Below are 15,070 nucleotides of genomic sequence, written 5' to 3' on the forward strand. Positions count from 1 at the left end.
GCTGGGGTAGTATTACTGTCCCCTGTGCTGTGGTGGAATTACTGTCCCCTGTGTGTTGGGGTAGTATTACTGTCCCCTGTGCTGTGGTGGAATTACTGTCCCCTGTGTGCTGTGGTAATCTCCTGTTTTCCAATTAAGCTGATCTGATATAATTGATTTACTGCACCATTCATGTAATCTATACTGGCCTGATGTAATCTATACTGGCCTGATGTAATCTATACTGGCCTGATGTAATCTATACTGGCCTGATGCTTAGTGCAGTAACACCCCTTTCTCTCGCTCCCAGTCCCTCGCTCCCGCTCCCTCTGTGCATTCGTTGGTCAGATGTGTGTTTAGCTTTGCGGTAGCGATGGCATTCTGCTCCTTTGGTGTCACTTGAAGGAGGTGACTGTGCTTACATCACTCACACATGCCTGCCCCTTTTTTCATCAGTTAGGCAGCCAGGCAGTGTGGTTCTGCCTATGTCCGCAGTTCAAATGGAATTTTGACATTGAACCATGGCTGCCTAAATTGTTAGTTGTGGAGAGCTCACCAGTGTGGTGAAACACATCTATTTTATTGGCATTATGAAGGGACATTGTAACTTAAACAAAATGTTGCCAACAAGTTCCCGTCAAGGTTAGCTGTACAGTACATAGTGCACCCTGCCACCACACTAAACCATGTTGTTCAAGGATACAGAGTGACTTAGGTGCCAGGTCTGGTGCTTGAACAGACTAACATGTCTGTGTAAACCAACAAAATCTATGGTGTAAACTGGTGCTCCTTCCTGAGGCCAGGCTAGTTTTTTCCTGAAGAGTTTGTATGGCCGGGTGTGGTTCACCTCCACACAGTGTGCATATGATAGGTAGGGAAATATAACACCACTCTGGGCCAACTCGACTGGTCCCTCTGGAAACAGATCTGTATCTCCTTACACTGAAGGAATGAGAGAGTGAGAGAGAGTGTGTATGTATGGTTAATAGTACATATTCAGTTAGGAGCTAATCCCAAGTTAGGGTACAGTGTGAGCTAGGGCTGTGATGGTAATTGAATAACCGTGTAACTGACGGCTATGGATGAAGACCATCATGAAAATAAAATAACTGTCAAAACCGTTTAAATAGGCCTACATTCATTTTACGATATTTAAAATGTTTTAACTTTATTTTCATATAGATAAACTTTACCTAATAGCGGGAGTGTTTTACTAATGATTATAAGTGATTTGTTTTGCTAACTTAGTCTATCAAACTGTCTACATCTCATCCTTTTTCCAACTGTGGTTTGATGATGGAACCGCTATGTGTGGGGTGTAGAGTGCTATAGGCTATGTGTGGGGTGTAGAGTGCTATAGGCTATGTGTGGGGTGTAGAGTGCTATAGGCTATGACACTTAAGGAAAAACCTTGTTTGTGTGGGCTTTCTTTTATACAATGCACGTTTTCATTGCTTACTAGTAAATAAATAAATTGGTCTTTTAAAAAAGGTTGGATGCGTCTCACTACTAATTTCTCAACAGCAGTCGACAATGTTGTTCTGGCTCTGGGGTTTATAATGCACTAATGTTGTGTCAAATGGACAATGCTCCAACCCTCTCCAACCTGGCATGGTATAATTTGATATGGAATCTTTTTTGAATTTATAGACTAATCAACGCTGATCAGGCCTGGTCCTGGCTGATTTGCCTCCATACGCTAGACCAACAAAATTGCCGCCCTCCTATCCCCGCAAAGTAGAATAGTAGCCTACGCTATACAGTGTCGGCCCGCAATGCACTTTTATGAATGCCCATGTGGTAGCCTACCATTCATAAGAGGCCATTTACCTTTCATCCCTGTCATTTGGTTACATACATTTCTGTTAATGCATGTATTAATTAGTAATTTACAGTTGTCATCCTCGGAGTGGACACGTTGTTTGCAGAGTTCACAACCTGCTACACTTGTGAGAAACAAGTTTTGGTTTATTTCATACCATCATTTGCTCGTTCCATGTGAGCAATGAGCATGTTGTGTCTGGTTTCTCTGTCCTGGTAATGTTGATGGAGCGCGCACGCCTGAACACGTATAAAAGTACCTGGCCTGCTTCTCACAAATGTCAAATGTAGGAAAGTGCACAGCTGGGCTTCTCAGTCATTACATTTTTTTTCACCTCATTACAGTAATTCAACGAAGTCAAATTATAATAGTTATTCTGAGTATAAAAAAAATCTTTACAACATCTCTCCCCCTCAATAATCAGCGTCGCTGATAAACAGTCTATGCCATGTTGCGTGTAGGCCATTTGTCAGTTTCATGTTAATACTATAGCATAGCTCTCCCCCTCATACATTCCTTGTCAATTCATTATCTTATAGCCCACTTTCAGAAAGCCTAAGGTAGGCCTAGGTTTTTGAATCCGTTTTAAGGAAAGGATAAATATTTGCTTGTCTGACATGCGCTGGTGGCTTTGATTGACGGGTGCTTTTATGGGGTATGTGTGTGTGTGAGTGTGAGTTTGCTGATTCACTCTATAGGCATATATGTCCATTCAGAACGTTTCCTAAAGTAGCATGTCTGAATCTAATGTTCATGTCATTATTTAATCTGGTAAAAGGCCTGTTTTCAATAGCTTAGGCTACATTATTTCTCTCATTACGGCATCCTCTATTTGAAGAACATATGCCACTGCCATCGAATGACCGCAGCAGCAGGGTTTGTGATGCTATGCGAATATTTCGGGAAAAGTGGGCGAAAACCCATCGGACTTCATTTGAATGGTTTTGTGCGTCAATAGGATCTGTATAAACATTTAAAAAATGATATGCAGAAAAGCCAACAGACAAGGACAAGATAGGCATATCTCTTTATTTTGACTCCTTTAATGTTATGTCCGTACAGAAATGTGACAGATCCTCTCCAATCTGGCATTTCTTAATTTGTTAATTTAATATTTATAAGTAATAACCTGAATATTAATGAAATGCTATGATAATAATGAAGTGTAATGGCTTGTTTCAAATAGGTTTTATTAAGAAGCATATCCATGTAAACAAGCGTACAAACAGAATTGTGACCTCCCCTTTTTTGGCCTACCCCACCCGACCAGTTATGTCGGTGACCGTATACATTGGCCTGGCCAATTACCGTAACCTCAAATTCCAAGACCGTCACAGCCCTAGTATGAGCATACACCCAACAGCCAAGAGGTTTGTGTGTATATGTGAATGTCTGTCTGCGAGGGTAAATAATATAATGAAGAATGTTTGCAGCCTGGGACACAACCCCTGCGTTTGCTGAGATGGTTTGCACTGCATGATGGCGGTTTCCAGTAAGAGTGTGTTTGTTTACACACTTCCCATTTGTTTCTATTGACCTGTTTGGAACCTTGGCAGTATCCCTGCTGTGTTTTTGGAAATTAGGTTCTGCTTTACCCTGAAGGGTCCAGGAATAAACAGCGCTGAGATCACAGGAGTGGCTGCGGAGAGGAGCTCTTAAAAGCGATCGTCACATTCTGCAAGGCCAGCCCTGCCGAGACATGTGAATAATTAAAACCAGCCATGGCAGCCTCTCCTCTCATCTGAAAGACTCTTTATTCTGTGGCGCATCCACCCCACGCCCCCTAACATTCTCTGCATTCCAGCATTTACACAGTAAAACAGGAAGCCACCAGGTCAGACAGTCTCCCCAGGTCTGAGGGGGGTATAATGTTCCAAATATAAGAGAATGTCTGTGGAGTGGACTCCAGACTCACTATATGTATACTGCAGAGAGACGAGAGGGCATGAGAAAACGTGTTTTGATCCGTCACGGAAATAAAAATAGCTGAAAACATGTTGGCTCACTATTTAACCGTAACCCAAACGGCTCGGACGCTACAGACGTTTTCGTGAGAAGACAGATTTTTGGTATGTCTCCTGGTCTGACAAACACCGCTGTAGCTCGGACACCTTCCACCGCAGATGCTGACGCGGATGTGGTGGATTGAGACGCAGCCCATGCAAAAAAACTGATGTCTCTAGCTTAAACAGACAGATTTTGATGGGGATTTTATATTTATTTATTTATTATGCATCGAGCAGAGCATGGGGGGTGCCTCAAGCAATATTTTTTTTTTTATGCCCAGCTCATGAGGCCCCTTGATGATGTGAGGCCTGAGAAAATTGCCTCTTCTGCCTAATGGTAAGTCCACCAGTGGTAGTGATACATTGCTTTTGAATGCGTTAATTAGACAATATAGAAACTCTTTCAGATGAGGGTTATGGTATTTAAGTGAGGGAGTATTTAAGTTAAACAGTGGAGAGGGATGTTGTTTTAGTGAATGAATAGTGTGTTTGTGTGGAACAGAGGTACTCCAAAGGGGATTCACGAGGAGGCCTTGTGATTTGTGCTCCGACCACACAGGAAATTGGTGCAGCTCATATCGAGTTTTTCATTCAGTCCCATACAGTTTTTCCTTCACATATGCAGCTTTCTTTCACTTCACTATTGACTACTATAAACCACCACCTTTCACTGCTAATGTTTACCTTGCTCATTCAGCTATCACCATTAATTTACCCAGGGGCGTAACTTTGGTTTTAGAAGTGGGGGGGACATAATTCTAATTATTTTATTGTCCCCCCGTCCCCAGTGAAAGTTGTGCCCCTGCATTTACCTCACACACTCATTCCTCACAGCACAGAGATACCCCACTCACCCAACTTTCAATACACATATAATAATATACCATTTAGTTGCCTGGTTACCCAACGTTGAATTGCGTTGAATTCTACGTTGGGCAGAAATTTGCGTTTTGAATCAGGAAAGTTTCCTCTCGCGACCTCTACAAGCCATAATGTTAATATTTGAACGCACTTTACCGGTTGTCTGTGCGGTTGGTCCTTTTGGCGGTAGGAATGTGAGACACTATATCCACAGGAACGTATAATTATATCAACTTTTCAAATCACTGGTAATGCGTTCAGATTTCTATCACCTGAAGCATGAGCACAATCATGTAAGCACGAGCTCAGCAGGTATGCATGCGTCTTGTGCATGTATTTTTATCTTGTGCTCATGCTTCAAGTGATATAAATCTGAATGAACAACCAGTGGTTTGAAAAGTTGATGTACTTTCCTGTGGATATATTGTCTCACATTCCTACCGCCAAAGGGACCAACCGCACAGACAACTGGTAAAGTACGTTCATATATAATTATATTCAACATTCTGGCTTGTAGAGGTTGTGAGAGGAAACATTTCTGATGATCCAGATGCTAATTTCTGCCCGACGGTGAATTCAATGCAATTCAAGGTTGGGTAACCAGGCAAGCATTTAGCAGATGCTTTTATCTTAAGCGACTTAGTAATGCATGCATACTGTACATTTTCACGTACGGGTGGTCCCGGGATTCAAAACCCACTATCCAGGCGATGCAAGTGCCATGCTCTACCAGCTACAGATTTCTCATGTATTCCCTGTTGTCCCAAAGAACAACAGGTAGGCCTACATGATAAAACAGACCTGTAAAGAGGTGATTTATATAGAGGGAAGTGATATGACAGCAGATCAGTCACTATGGCAAAGCCATGCAATGCCAGACTGACTGGGCCCTAACCTGGAACTGTTTTCAGTGTATGTAATCACGGTAGGCTGTGAAAACAAGCAGCAGTGTTTAGATATATTACATTCTTTACATTTTAGTCATTTAGCAGACGCTCTTATCCAGAGCGACTTCCAATTAGTGAGTGCATACATTTTTCATACTGGCCCCCCGTGGGAAACGAACCCACAACCCTTGCGTTGCAAGCGCCATGCTCTACCAACTGAGCTACAGGAGGGCCATTATTTACAGTATAAATAGCCAGGAGTAATGGGCCAGCTAGGGGGAATTCACATGAGCTTTGGGGAGTAGAAACCTTTTATCGCCCCCCAAAGCCATGCCTTCCATTTAAAGCTGATGATGAAATCTCATACCATAAAATGCCTGGAATTTGAGAAAGACAAACTTTGAAAAATGTTTAAGGGGGGCTTTCCGTGAAGGGGTTTCAGATGGGTGGGAGTATTGTGCTGTTGGACTAGTCTAACAACTGTAGATGTGCATTCTTGTCAGAGGAAGAGCCAAGCAAATGGAGATGTATTGTTTTTCTGATCAATAAAAGTATTATTTTGTGCTCTGTGATTATACAATAACCCCTCACTTCAAGCGGTGGGTCATATGGACTACATGGCTAAATAATGGAGAGGAGAGGACTGGAGAGACCTGTTCACTGTCTAGGATATTATTACACAGAGCTAATTCTTCCGGTGTTGTATGGCCTTTCAAAAGTTTTAGTGAGGCCCACACACTCGTGAGGAGGAGGGGGTGGCGGGCGGAGGCGATTTAGCAGTGAACTCTAACAGGACGTGCTGGCAGGACACAGTCAGGAAGTATTTTTTTTTGCATGAGTATCTATGCTTCAATTAAATATATGTTCTGTCTCTTGATATAACAAATGTGCTTAGAAATGGGGAAGGTCTCGGCCAAGTCTCCCCCTCCCCCTTTCCATTTGGTACAGCCCTCTGCTCCTCTTTCCCTCCCACTCCCACTTATGGTAATGAAGCTGTGACATCACCACTAAACACAAGGGCTGTGAATGGCTGCTAAAGGAATTCCAGGCTGCTGGCTCCCCCCCCCCTTAAAGTTTGAAAGGTGTGCAGTGTTTGAGCAACCCTCCGCTCATTGCAGGAGTACAGAGTTCAGCGTGCTTTCTCTGCCTCAGTGTCTCTCTCTCTCTCTCTCTTCCCCTCTCTCTGTGACTTTTACCACATTGGAGCGCAGCACTATCTTTCTCATTGTGCATGTTGGAGTGTCGGCAGCCTGCTTGTGCTGTGTGAGGATGGGGGGATGCTGGAGGAGGGGAGGAAAGAAGTCTGAGGCAAGCGTGATGCTGCGGTGCTGTTGAGCCAGCATTTCACCCCGGGGCTGACTGCTGCAGGATCACCCAGAGAGGGACTTTTCCAGCTAACCTCTTACATCTCAGCCACTACTGGAAATTATATTTTAGAAGGGGGGGGGACCAGCGAACCCCTCTTCACTCCACTTTCCCCAACCCTTTTATTTTCTACTGGACTGATGGAGCTACAGAGGGCGATCAGTATGCCTGGCACCTTGTCCCCAGGGCCTCTCTCTCCAGAATCCCACTCCCCAGGGGCCCTGTCCCCTTCTTCTGGGGCCAGCCCCTCTCTGGCCTCCAGCCCTGGCCCTGATCCGGGCTACTCCGCCAAACAGGCTGCCTTCAACTACAACCAGCTGGAGGGCCGCTTTAAGCAGCTGCAAGGTAAGACCAGCAGGGAGGAAGGCAGAGCAGAGCCCAGGGCTGTGTTTACCAGCGTTGCTATGCATGCTAACGCTAGCGGATGGACAAGTGCAGGATCTGTAGTATCAGGCTCACAAAGACATGTGATTTCATGGTGGCAGGTGAAGCAGTTGTAAATCTTAGGATGATGGGGACTTGGGGTCTTTCCCGTCTTTTATGTTGTCTGTCCTGATAGGAGAGGGTCCCTGCATCCTCCTTAATTCACTGAGGTGGAGCGGGAGAGGAAGAGTGCTCCGGGATCATGAGGCAATGACGGACGTGCTCCAGCACCTAATTAAATATTGATGAGGTAGTGCGGGAGGGAAGAGGGAAGAGAGGAGGACTGGGTGACAGCTACACGTGTAAAGAGACACCTTTTAGGGAGACCATAGGGTTAAAAAAGCAGGAAGGAAGGAGCCATTTTAAAATGTGCCTTTCAGACCAGACCAGATGAGACCAAACCCACCCCCTTCTCAACACTAATCCTTAACCCTCCACCGTAGCGCTCCTCAGAACACCAAACAGCATGGCTGTAGCTATTAGCTGTTCCAAGACAACAGTGGCAGGAGAGGAGAGCTAAGGAGAGAGGAGTGGGAGGGGCTTTGTAAGCAGCATGGTGCTAGAAGAGGTGGAGGAGCAGAGCCATAGAATCGTGCCATGTTAGACAGTGTTTTGGAACTATTTGACAGAGTAGGAGAGCCCTAGCATTGCTCTGTGTTAGATGGTACGTTTTGGAGCTGTTAACCAGACGGGGAGTCTCATGTTGCCTTGTTTTGCGTCAAATCAGAGGATGAAAGAGGGCTTTGATGAGCACACTCCACTGAGCATGCTCCCAACAGAGGGAAGAGCATCTGAGCCCCTCTCTGTCCCGTGCAGTCTGCCTGCATGCCACAGCCCTGCCTGCTCATTGAAGTGTGTGTGTGTGTGTGTGTGTGTGTGTGTGTGTGTGTTTGCCAGTGCTGCTCTCGTTCCCTTTCTCATGTGCAAAACCTAAAGAACAAAGTGGACTCTATCTATGCAGAGTCACTTTACCCCTACCTACATGTACAAATTACCTTGACTAACCTGTACCCCCGCACATTGACTTGGTACCGGTACCCCCTGTATATAGCCTCGTTATTGTTATTTTATTGTGTTACTTTTTTTATTTTTTACTCCTATTTAGTAAATATTTTCTTAACTGTATTGTCGGTTAAGGGCTTGTAAGTAAACATTTCACGGTAAGGTCTACACCTGTTGTATTCGGCGCATGTGACAAAATTACGTTTGATTTGATTTGACTCCCATCACCCATGGTTGCTGAGATAGAAGTCGTGTCTCAGTAAATAATACAAACACAGAGCATCTGTTCTCTCTGTGGGTTTCTGTTTGTTGACTGGGGTTCTGTGGGCTTGGTTGGTTTATTCTTTATTTAACCAGGTGAGTTGACTGAGAGTACCTTCTCATTTGCAGCAACAACCTGGGGAAAGTTAGTTAGTTGTTGTCTTGTGCGCAGAGCTATGACATACCATGAGGTTACAACAGGAACTAACATGAGGCCTGGGGTGAAGCAGGGGGGCAGATGTTCAGTGCAGAGCGCGACACACACACACACACAGAACACACACTTCCCAGCACAGCCAGAAGAGGACTGGCCACTCCTCAGAGCCTGGTTCCTCTCTAGGTTTCTTCCTAGGTTCCTGCCTTTCTAGGGAGTTTTTCCTAGCCACCATGCTTCTTCATCTGCATTGCTTGCTGTTTGGGGTTTTAGGCTGTGTTTCTGTATAGGCCTTTGTGACATCTGCTGATGTAAAAAGGGCTTTATAAATACATTTGATTGATTGACAGTCTCATGCAAACACCATGTACAGTACACACAGACACATAGATCATCGCAGGCGCCAGGGAATGAATGAGGAAATGATTTATAAGATATTTTCAAATCAAATCAAATTTTATTGGCCACATGCGCCGAATACAACAGGTGCAGACATTACAGTGAAATGCTTACTTACAGCCCTTAACCAACAGTGCATTTATTTTTTAATAAAAAAGTAAGATAAAACAACAACAAAAAAGTGTTGAGAAAAAAATATATATATAACAGTAGTAGGGAGGCTATATATACAGAGGGGTAGAGGGAGGTGTTTAGTCCCAGGATCCTTAGCTTAGTGATGAGCTTTGAGGGCACTATGTTGTTGAATGCTGAGCTGTAGTCAATGAATAGCATTCTCACATAGGTGTTCCTATGCAAGCTAATACTTTATGTTTGAGATGAGGTGTTAGTGAATGATACATGTTGCTGTCAGTCACATCTCGCTGTGGTGTCATTAGCATGCTAGTGACAGATGGAGACCTGAGGCCTCTGGACCTCCTCAGACACCCTATGAAACCCATGACTTTTACGAGCCGTTGTCACCGTGAGACTGAGTGTCCCCTGATTTAATATGAATCACAGCAGCTCTGATGGCACAGCACTTTCCCTCCACACAGAGACATGGGACAGGGAGGTATACCGCCCAAGTATTGTGGCATGGCTGAGATAGTGTTGAAACGTGGCAGATTGGTCTGTCGGTTATTGGTCTTATGCATTAGCTTTCTCTGTAGTTCACAGAAGGGTGCCAGAGAAAGGTGCTAACCCAATTTAACAATGGTCCCATTCGGCTACATATTTTTGTCTGCGTTCAACATGGAGAACACTTGATACACATGATAAGCTCTCTGTGTGTACCCACTTCGCTGGACCTGAAGGCACCGATTTTAAATTCTAATTAATTTGGGTTTGGTGTCTGGGGCCAGTCCATTTGCAGGGGGCTATGGATAAGCTCTAGTGCCTGACTGAAAGGATTGCTTGGCGCTAGACGTGTCAGTTCAGTAAAAAACACTCCTGATAGAGTTTATGAGCCTGCTAAGACCCCAGACAGACTACCCCACCCCTATGTGCTGTCAGGGTCATGAGGAATGAATAAACAACTATTGAAATGGAGGACAGGGTGAAAGAGGAAGGAAGTTGGCACATTTTATTAAAGTGCCAATCATTGCTGCATTCCCAGCGCAAGGCAAACAATGACACAGTGGAGAACCATGCCTGTTGTGCTCCCGAGTGGCGCAGTGGTCTAAGGCACTGTATCGCGGTGCTAGCTGTGCCATTAGAGATCCTGGTTCGAGTCCAGGCTCTGTCGCAGCCGGCCGCGACCGGGAGACCCATGGGCGGTGCACAATTGGTCCAGCGTCGTCCAAGGTAGGGGAGGGTTTGGCCGGCAGGGATGTGGGTTCGTTTCCCACGGGGGGCCAGTATGAAAAAACAAAAAAAACATGTATGCATTCACTAACTGTAAGTCGCTCTGGATAAGAGCGTCTGCTAAATGATTAAAATGTAAATGTCAAAATGTGCTGCTTTGATTGTACTGTATATTGAAGTTATGAGAAGGCTGTTAGTTCCCATTCTGGTTGTGTGTTATTTGTGCCGCAATGCTATAATGAAAAACAGTATCTGTCAGGTTGTGTTTTTTACTAGTGGTAGTACATACAGTATTTCAGGTGATAGTACATATTTCAGGTGGTAGTACATATTTCAGGTGGTAGTACATATTTCAGGTGGTAGTACATATTTCAGGTGGTAGTACATATTTCAGGCTTCACACTACACCAGAAGTCTCTTATGTCCATCTGGGTGGATGTGTAGGGATGGAAGGACTGGGAGGCCATAGTGCCACAGTTCTGCTCCCTGGAGGATGGAGTAACATGAGCTTGGTGGAAACGAAGAATTTCTACTTTCCTATAGCTGTGCTGAAGGTTAGGGAGGGCCAGAGAAAAAGGGAGAGGTGCAGACTAATGGCAACCTGATGAAATGTCAGGCCTCCCAACGGTCTTAGAATGATTGATTTGTCTCAGAACAGGAAGTCTCTGGTCTTTGGCACTCTTATAACTTCCTTTGGCTCTCGAGTGGCGCAGCGGTCTAAGGCACTGCATCTCAGTGCTAGAGGCGTCACTATAGACCCTGGTTCGATTCCAGGCTGTATCACAATCCGGCCGTGATTGGGTGTCCCATAGGGCGGCGCACAATTGGCCCAGCGTCGTCCGGGTTTGGCCGGGTTAGGCCATCATTGTAAATAAGAATTTGTTCTTAACTGACTTGCCTAGTTAAATAAAGGTTAAATAAAAAATTAAAAAAGACAAATGGCCACCAGCAGGTCCATAAATAATAGACTACAGAAATGACGGAGTATTTTCTACCTCATGTTTGCTGTATTTAGCAAACATGAGGTAGAAAAACCCTTTGCTGCTGATGCTTGCATTGAATTCTTACCTCATCTCTCTAGACATCATATGACCTCATATGTCTGTCTGGCAGTGAAAGTACTGGCACTAGGGGAAATGACAGACATTTGGCAACATACAAAGTGAGTGTGGATAGTCATACGTCTTCTGGGAGGGAAGAAAAACCTCAAATGCTCTAAAGGGCTGTAGACTGTACGAAGGTTCAGGTTGGCATAGTTACACTGTACAGGCCTACAGGTTCAGGTTGGCATAGTTACACTGTACAGGCCTACAGGTTCAGGTTGGCATAGTTACACTGTGCAGGCCTACAGGTTCAGGTTGGCATAGTTACACTGTACAGGCCTACAGGTTCAGGTTGGTATAGTTACACTGTACAGGCCTACAGGTTCAGGTTGGCATAGTTACACTGTACAGGCCTACAGGTTCAGGTTGGCATAGTTACACTGTGCAGGCCTACAGTGTAACTATGCCTGGAGGTGTGTTGGGTCATTGTCCTGTTAAGAATAAAATGTATAGTCCCACTAAGCCCAAATCAGATGGGATGGCGTATCGCTTCAGAATGCTGTGGTAACCATGGTGGTTAAGTGTGCCTTGAATTCTAAATAAATCACAGACAGTGTCACCAGCAAAGCACCTCCACACCATAACACCACCGCCTCCATGCTTTACGGTGGGAAATACACATGCGGAGATCATCCGTTCACCCACACCGTGTCTCACAAAGACACAGCGGTGTCTGTGACTTGAACTCTGTGAAGCATTTATTTGGGCTGCTATTTCTGAGGCTGGTAACTGTAATGAACTTATCCTCTGCAGCAGAGGTAACTCTGGGTCTTCCATTCCTGTGGCGGTCCTCATGAGAGCCAGTTTCATCATAGCGCTTGATGGTTTTTGCGACTGCACTTGAAGAAACTTTCAAAGTTCTTGAAATGTTCCATATTGACTGACCTTCATGTCTTAAAGTAATGATGGACTGTTGTTTCTCTTTGCTTATTTGAGCTGTTCTTGCCATAATATGGACTTGGTATTTTACCAAAAGGGCTATCTTCTGTATACCACCCCTACCTTGTCACAACACAACTGATTGGCTCAAACGCATTAAGAAGGAAAGACATTCCACAAATTAACTTTTAAGAAGGCACACCTGTTAATTGAAATGCATTTCAGGTGACTACCTCATGAAGCTGGTTGAGAGAATGCCAAGAGTGTGCATAGCTGTCATCAAGGCAAATATATTTTGATTTGTTTAACACTTTTTTGGTTACTACATGATTCCTTATGTGTTATTTCATAGTTTTGATGACTTCACTATTATTCTAAAATGTAACAAATAGTAAAAATAAAGAAAAACCCTTGAATGAGTAGGTATGTCCAAACTTTTGACTGGAAGTGGTCCTCTGTAGCTCAATTGGTAGAGCATGGCGCTTGTAACGCCAGGGTAGTGGGTTCGATCCCCGGGACCACCCATATGTAAAAATGTATGCACACATGACTGTAAGTCGCTTTGGATAAAAGCGTCTGCTAAATGGCATATTATATTATATTATTCAGACCCTTTGCTATGAGACTCGAAATTGAGCTCGGGTGCATCTTGTTTCCGTTGATCATCCTTGAGATGTTTCTACAACTTGATTGGAGTCCACCTGTGGTCAATTCAATTGATTGGACATGATTTGGAAAGGTACACACCTGTCTATATAAGGTCCCACAGTTGACAGTGCATGTCAGAGCAAAAACCAAGCCATGAGGTCGAGGGAATTGTCCATAGAGCTCAGAGTGGAAGCCACTCCTCAGTAAAAGGCACATGACAGCCCGCTTGGAGTTTGCCAAAAGGCACCTAAGGACTCTCAGACCATGAGAAACAAGATGATCTGGTCTGATGAAACCAAGATTGAACTCTTTTGCCTGAATGCCAAGCGTCATGTCTGGAGGAAACCTGGCACCGTCCCTACGGTGAAGCATGGTGGTGGTAGCATCATGCTGTGGGAATGTTTTTCAGCGGCAGGGACTGGGAGACTAGTCAGGATCGAGGAAAAGATTAACAGAGCACAGAGAGATCCTTGATGAAAACCTGCTCAGGACCTCAGCCTGGGGCAAAGGTTCACCTTCCAACAGGACAACGACCCTAAGCACACAGCTAAGACAACGCAGAAGTGGCATCAAATCAAACCAAATTGTATTTGTCACATACACGTGTTTAGCAGATGTTATTGCGGTTGTAGCGAAATGCTTGTGCTTCTAGCTCTGACAGTGCAGTAATATCTAACAATTTCACAACATATACCCAATACACATAAATCTAGTAAGGAATGGAATTTAAGAATATCTCGGGAGACCTGAAAATAGCTGTGCAGCGACGCTCCCCATCCAACCTGACAGAGCTTGAGAGGATCTGCAGAGAAGAATGGGAGAAACTCCCCAAATACAGGTGTGCCTAACTTGTAGCGTCATACCCAAGAAGACGTAAAGGGTCTGAAATACTTCTGTGAATGGGACATTTCTGTTATTTTTTTAAATATACATTTGCTAAAAAATTAGAAAAACCTGTTTTTGCATTGTCATTATGGGGTATTGTGTGTAGATTGATGGGGAAAAAATACAATTTAATACATTTTAGAATAAGGCTGTAATGTAACAAAATGTGGGGAAGAATGGCGTCTGAAAACTTTCCGAATGTACTGTACACAAGGACAAAGTCCAAATTCACCAGTACTCTGTTTAAGAGCTTCAAGTGGCAACTGGATGCTAGTCAGACTCAGCAGGCCATTCGAGGCCAGGCTACACTTCCCTGTCTCATGGGACTGTCTCAACAGACCCATCAGGCCTAGCAGAAAGCTTTCCAGGCCCAGGCCTTGGTAGCCAGCCTCAGGAGGGATCTGATCTAAAAAGCTGCTTTTGTCCAGCAGTAGAGCAAAGCAGAGCCCAGCCTGAGCCAACAGTCAACCCACAGCCTCAATGACCTTCTGTTCCGCTCTTGGCTCCAACTCACAACTCTCTCTGATTTAAGTCCACAGGGTGAGACGCTGGTTGAATAGAGTGAGGGCCATGTCAGAGGCCATATCTGCCTTATAGGAGACTGACTTACTCCCCTTGAGCCACGCTGCATGGAACCCCTAAACGCCATCAGGGGCCTCCGGATCCCCCTGACAAAGGAGATCGTATCGGCCCATCAACTCCAGACTGTGGCTCAGACTGGTATCAATGGGAGTGGAGTGACACTGACTGGGAATGCTGAGATGACAGGCAGACTCATTCAGCTATCAAGAGTGGAAACGACCCAGGCAACAGAAAAGGAGCCAAGCTCATTGGATGGCCCGGATTGAGATAGTATCAGTATTGCCAGATGTAATTGGTTGTCAAAGGCCTGCTTGGCCCTGAGTGTGTTTTGGAGCGGTATGGACAGTGGGGTGTCCCTGCTTCCAGTTGAAATGTGCCGGTTTTCAGATTTTGCCTGTGCACATACGCACGTACACACCCTCTGAGTTTTTAGATTGGCTCTAGGTCTTTGCATAACTTCGTTTATTTCA

The 15,070-nt window shown here is 44.7% G+C and overlaps 1 protein-coding gene across 2 annotated transcripts in view; it reads left to right on the forward strand.

The window, feature by feature from the left end:
* LOC121553365 (spectrin beta chain, non-erythrocytic 1) overlaps positions 1 to 15,070 on the forward strand; it is a 107,877-nt gene that overhangs the window by 29,210 nt on the left and 63,597 nt on the right. Inside the window, exon 1 of one of the 2 annotated variants that reach the window (XM_041866418.1) lies at positions 6,682 to 7,265. The exons of the other annotated variant lie outside the window; for it this stretch is intronic. Coding sequence (XP_041722352.1) covers positions 7,061 to 7,265 — 205 coding nt within the window. The 5' untranslated portion in view covers positions 6,682 to 7,060. Of the gene's footprint in view, positions 1 to 6,681; positions 7,266 to 15,070 lie in introns of those variants that run through there. 2 annotated transcript variants of the gene reach the window in all.

The sequence above is a fragment of the Coregonus clupeaformis genome, chromosome 37 (assembly GCF_020615455.1).
Source record: "Coregonus clupeaformis isolate EN_2021a chromosome 37, ASM2061545v1, whole genome shotgun sequence".
Classification (NCBI taxonomy): domain Eukaryota; kingdom Metazoa; phylum Chordata; class Actinopteri; order Salmoniformes; family Salmonidae; genus Coregonus; species Coregonus clupeaformis.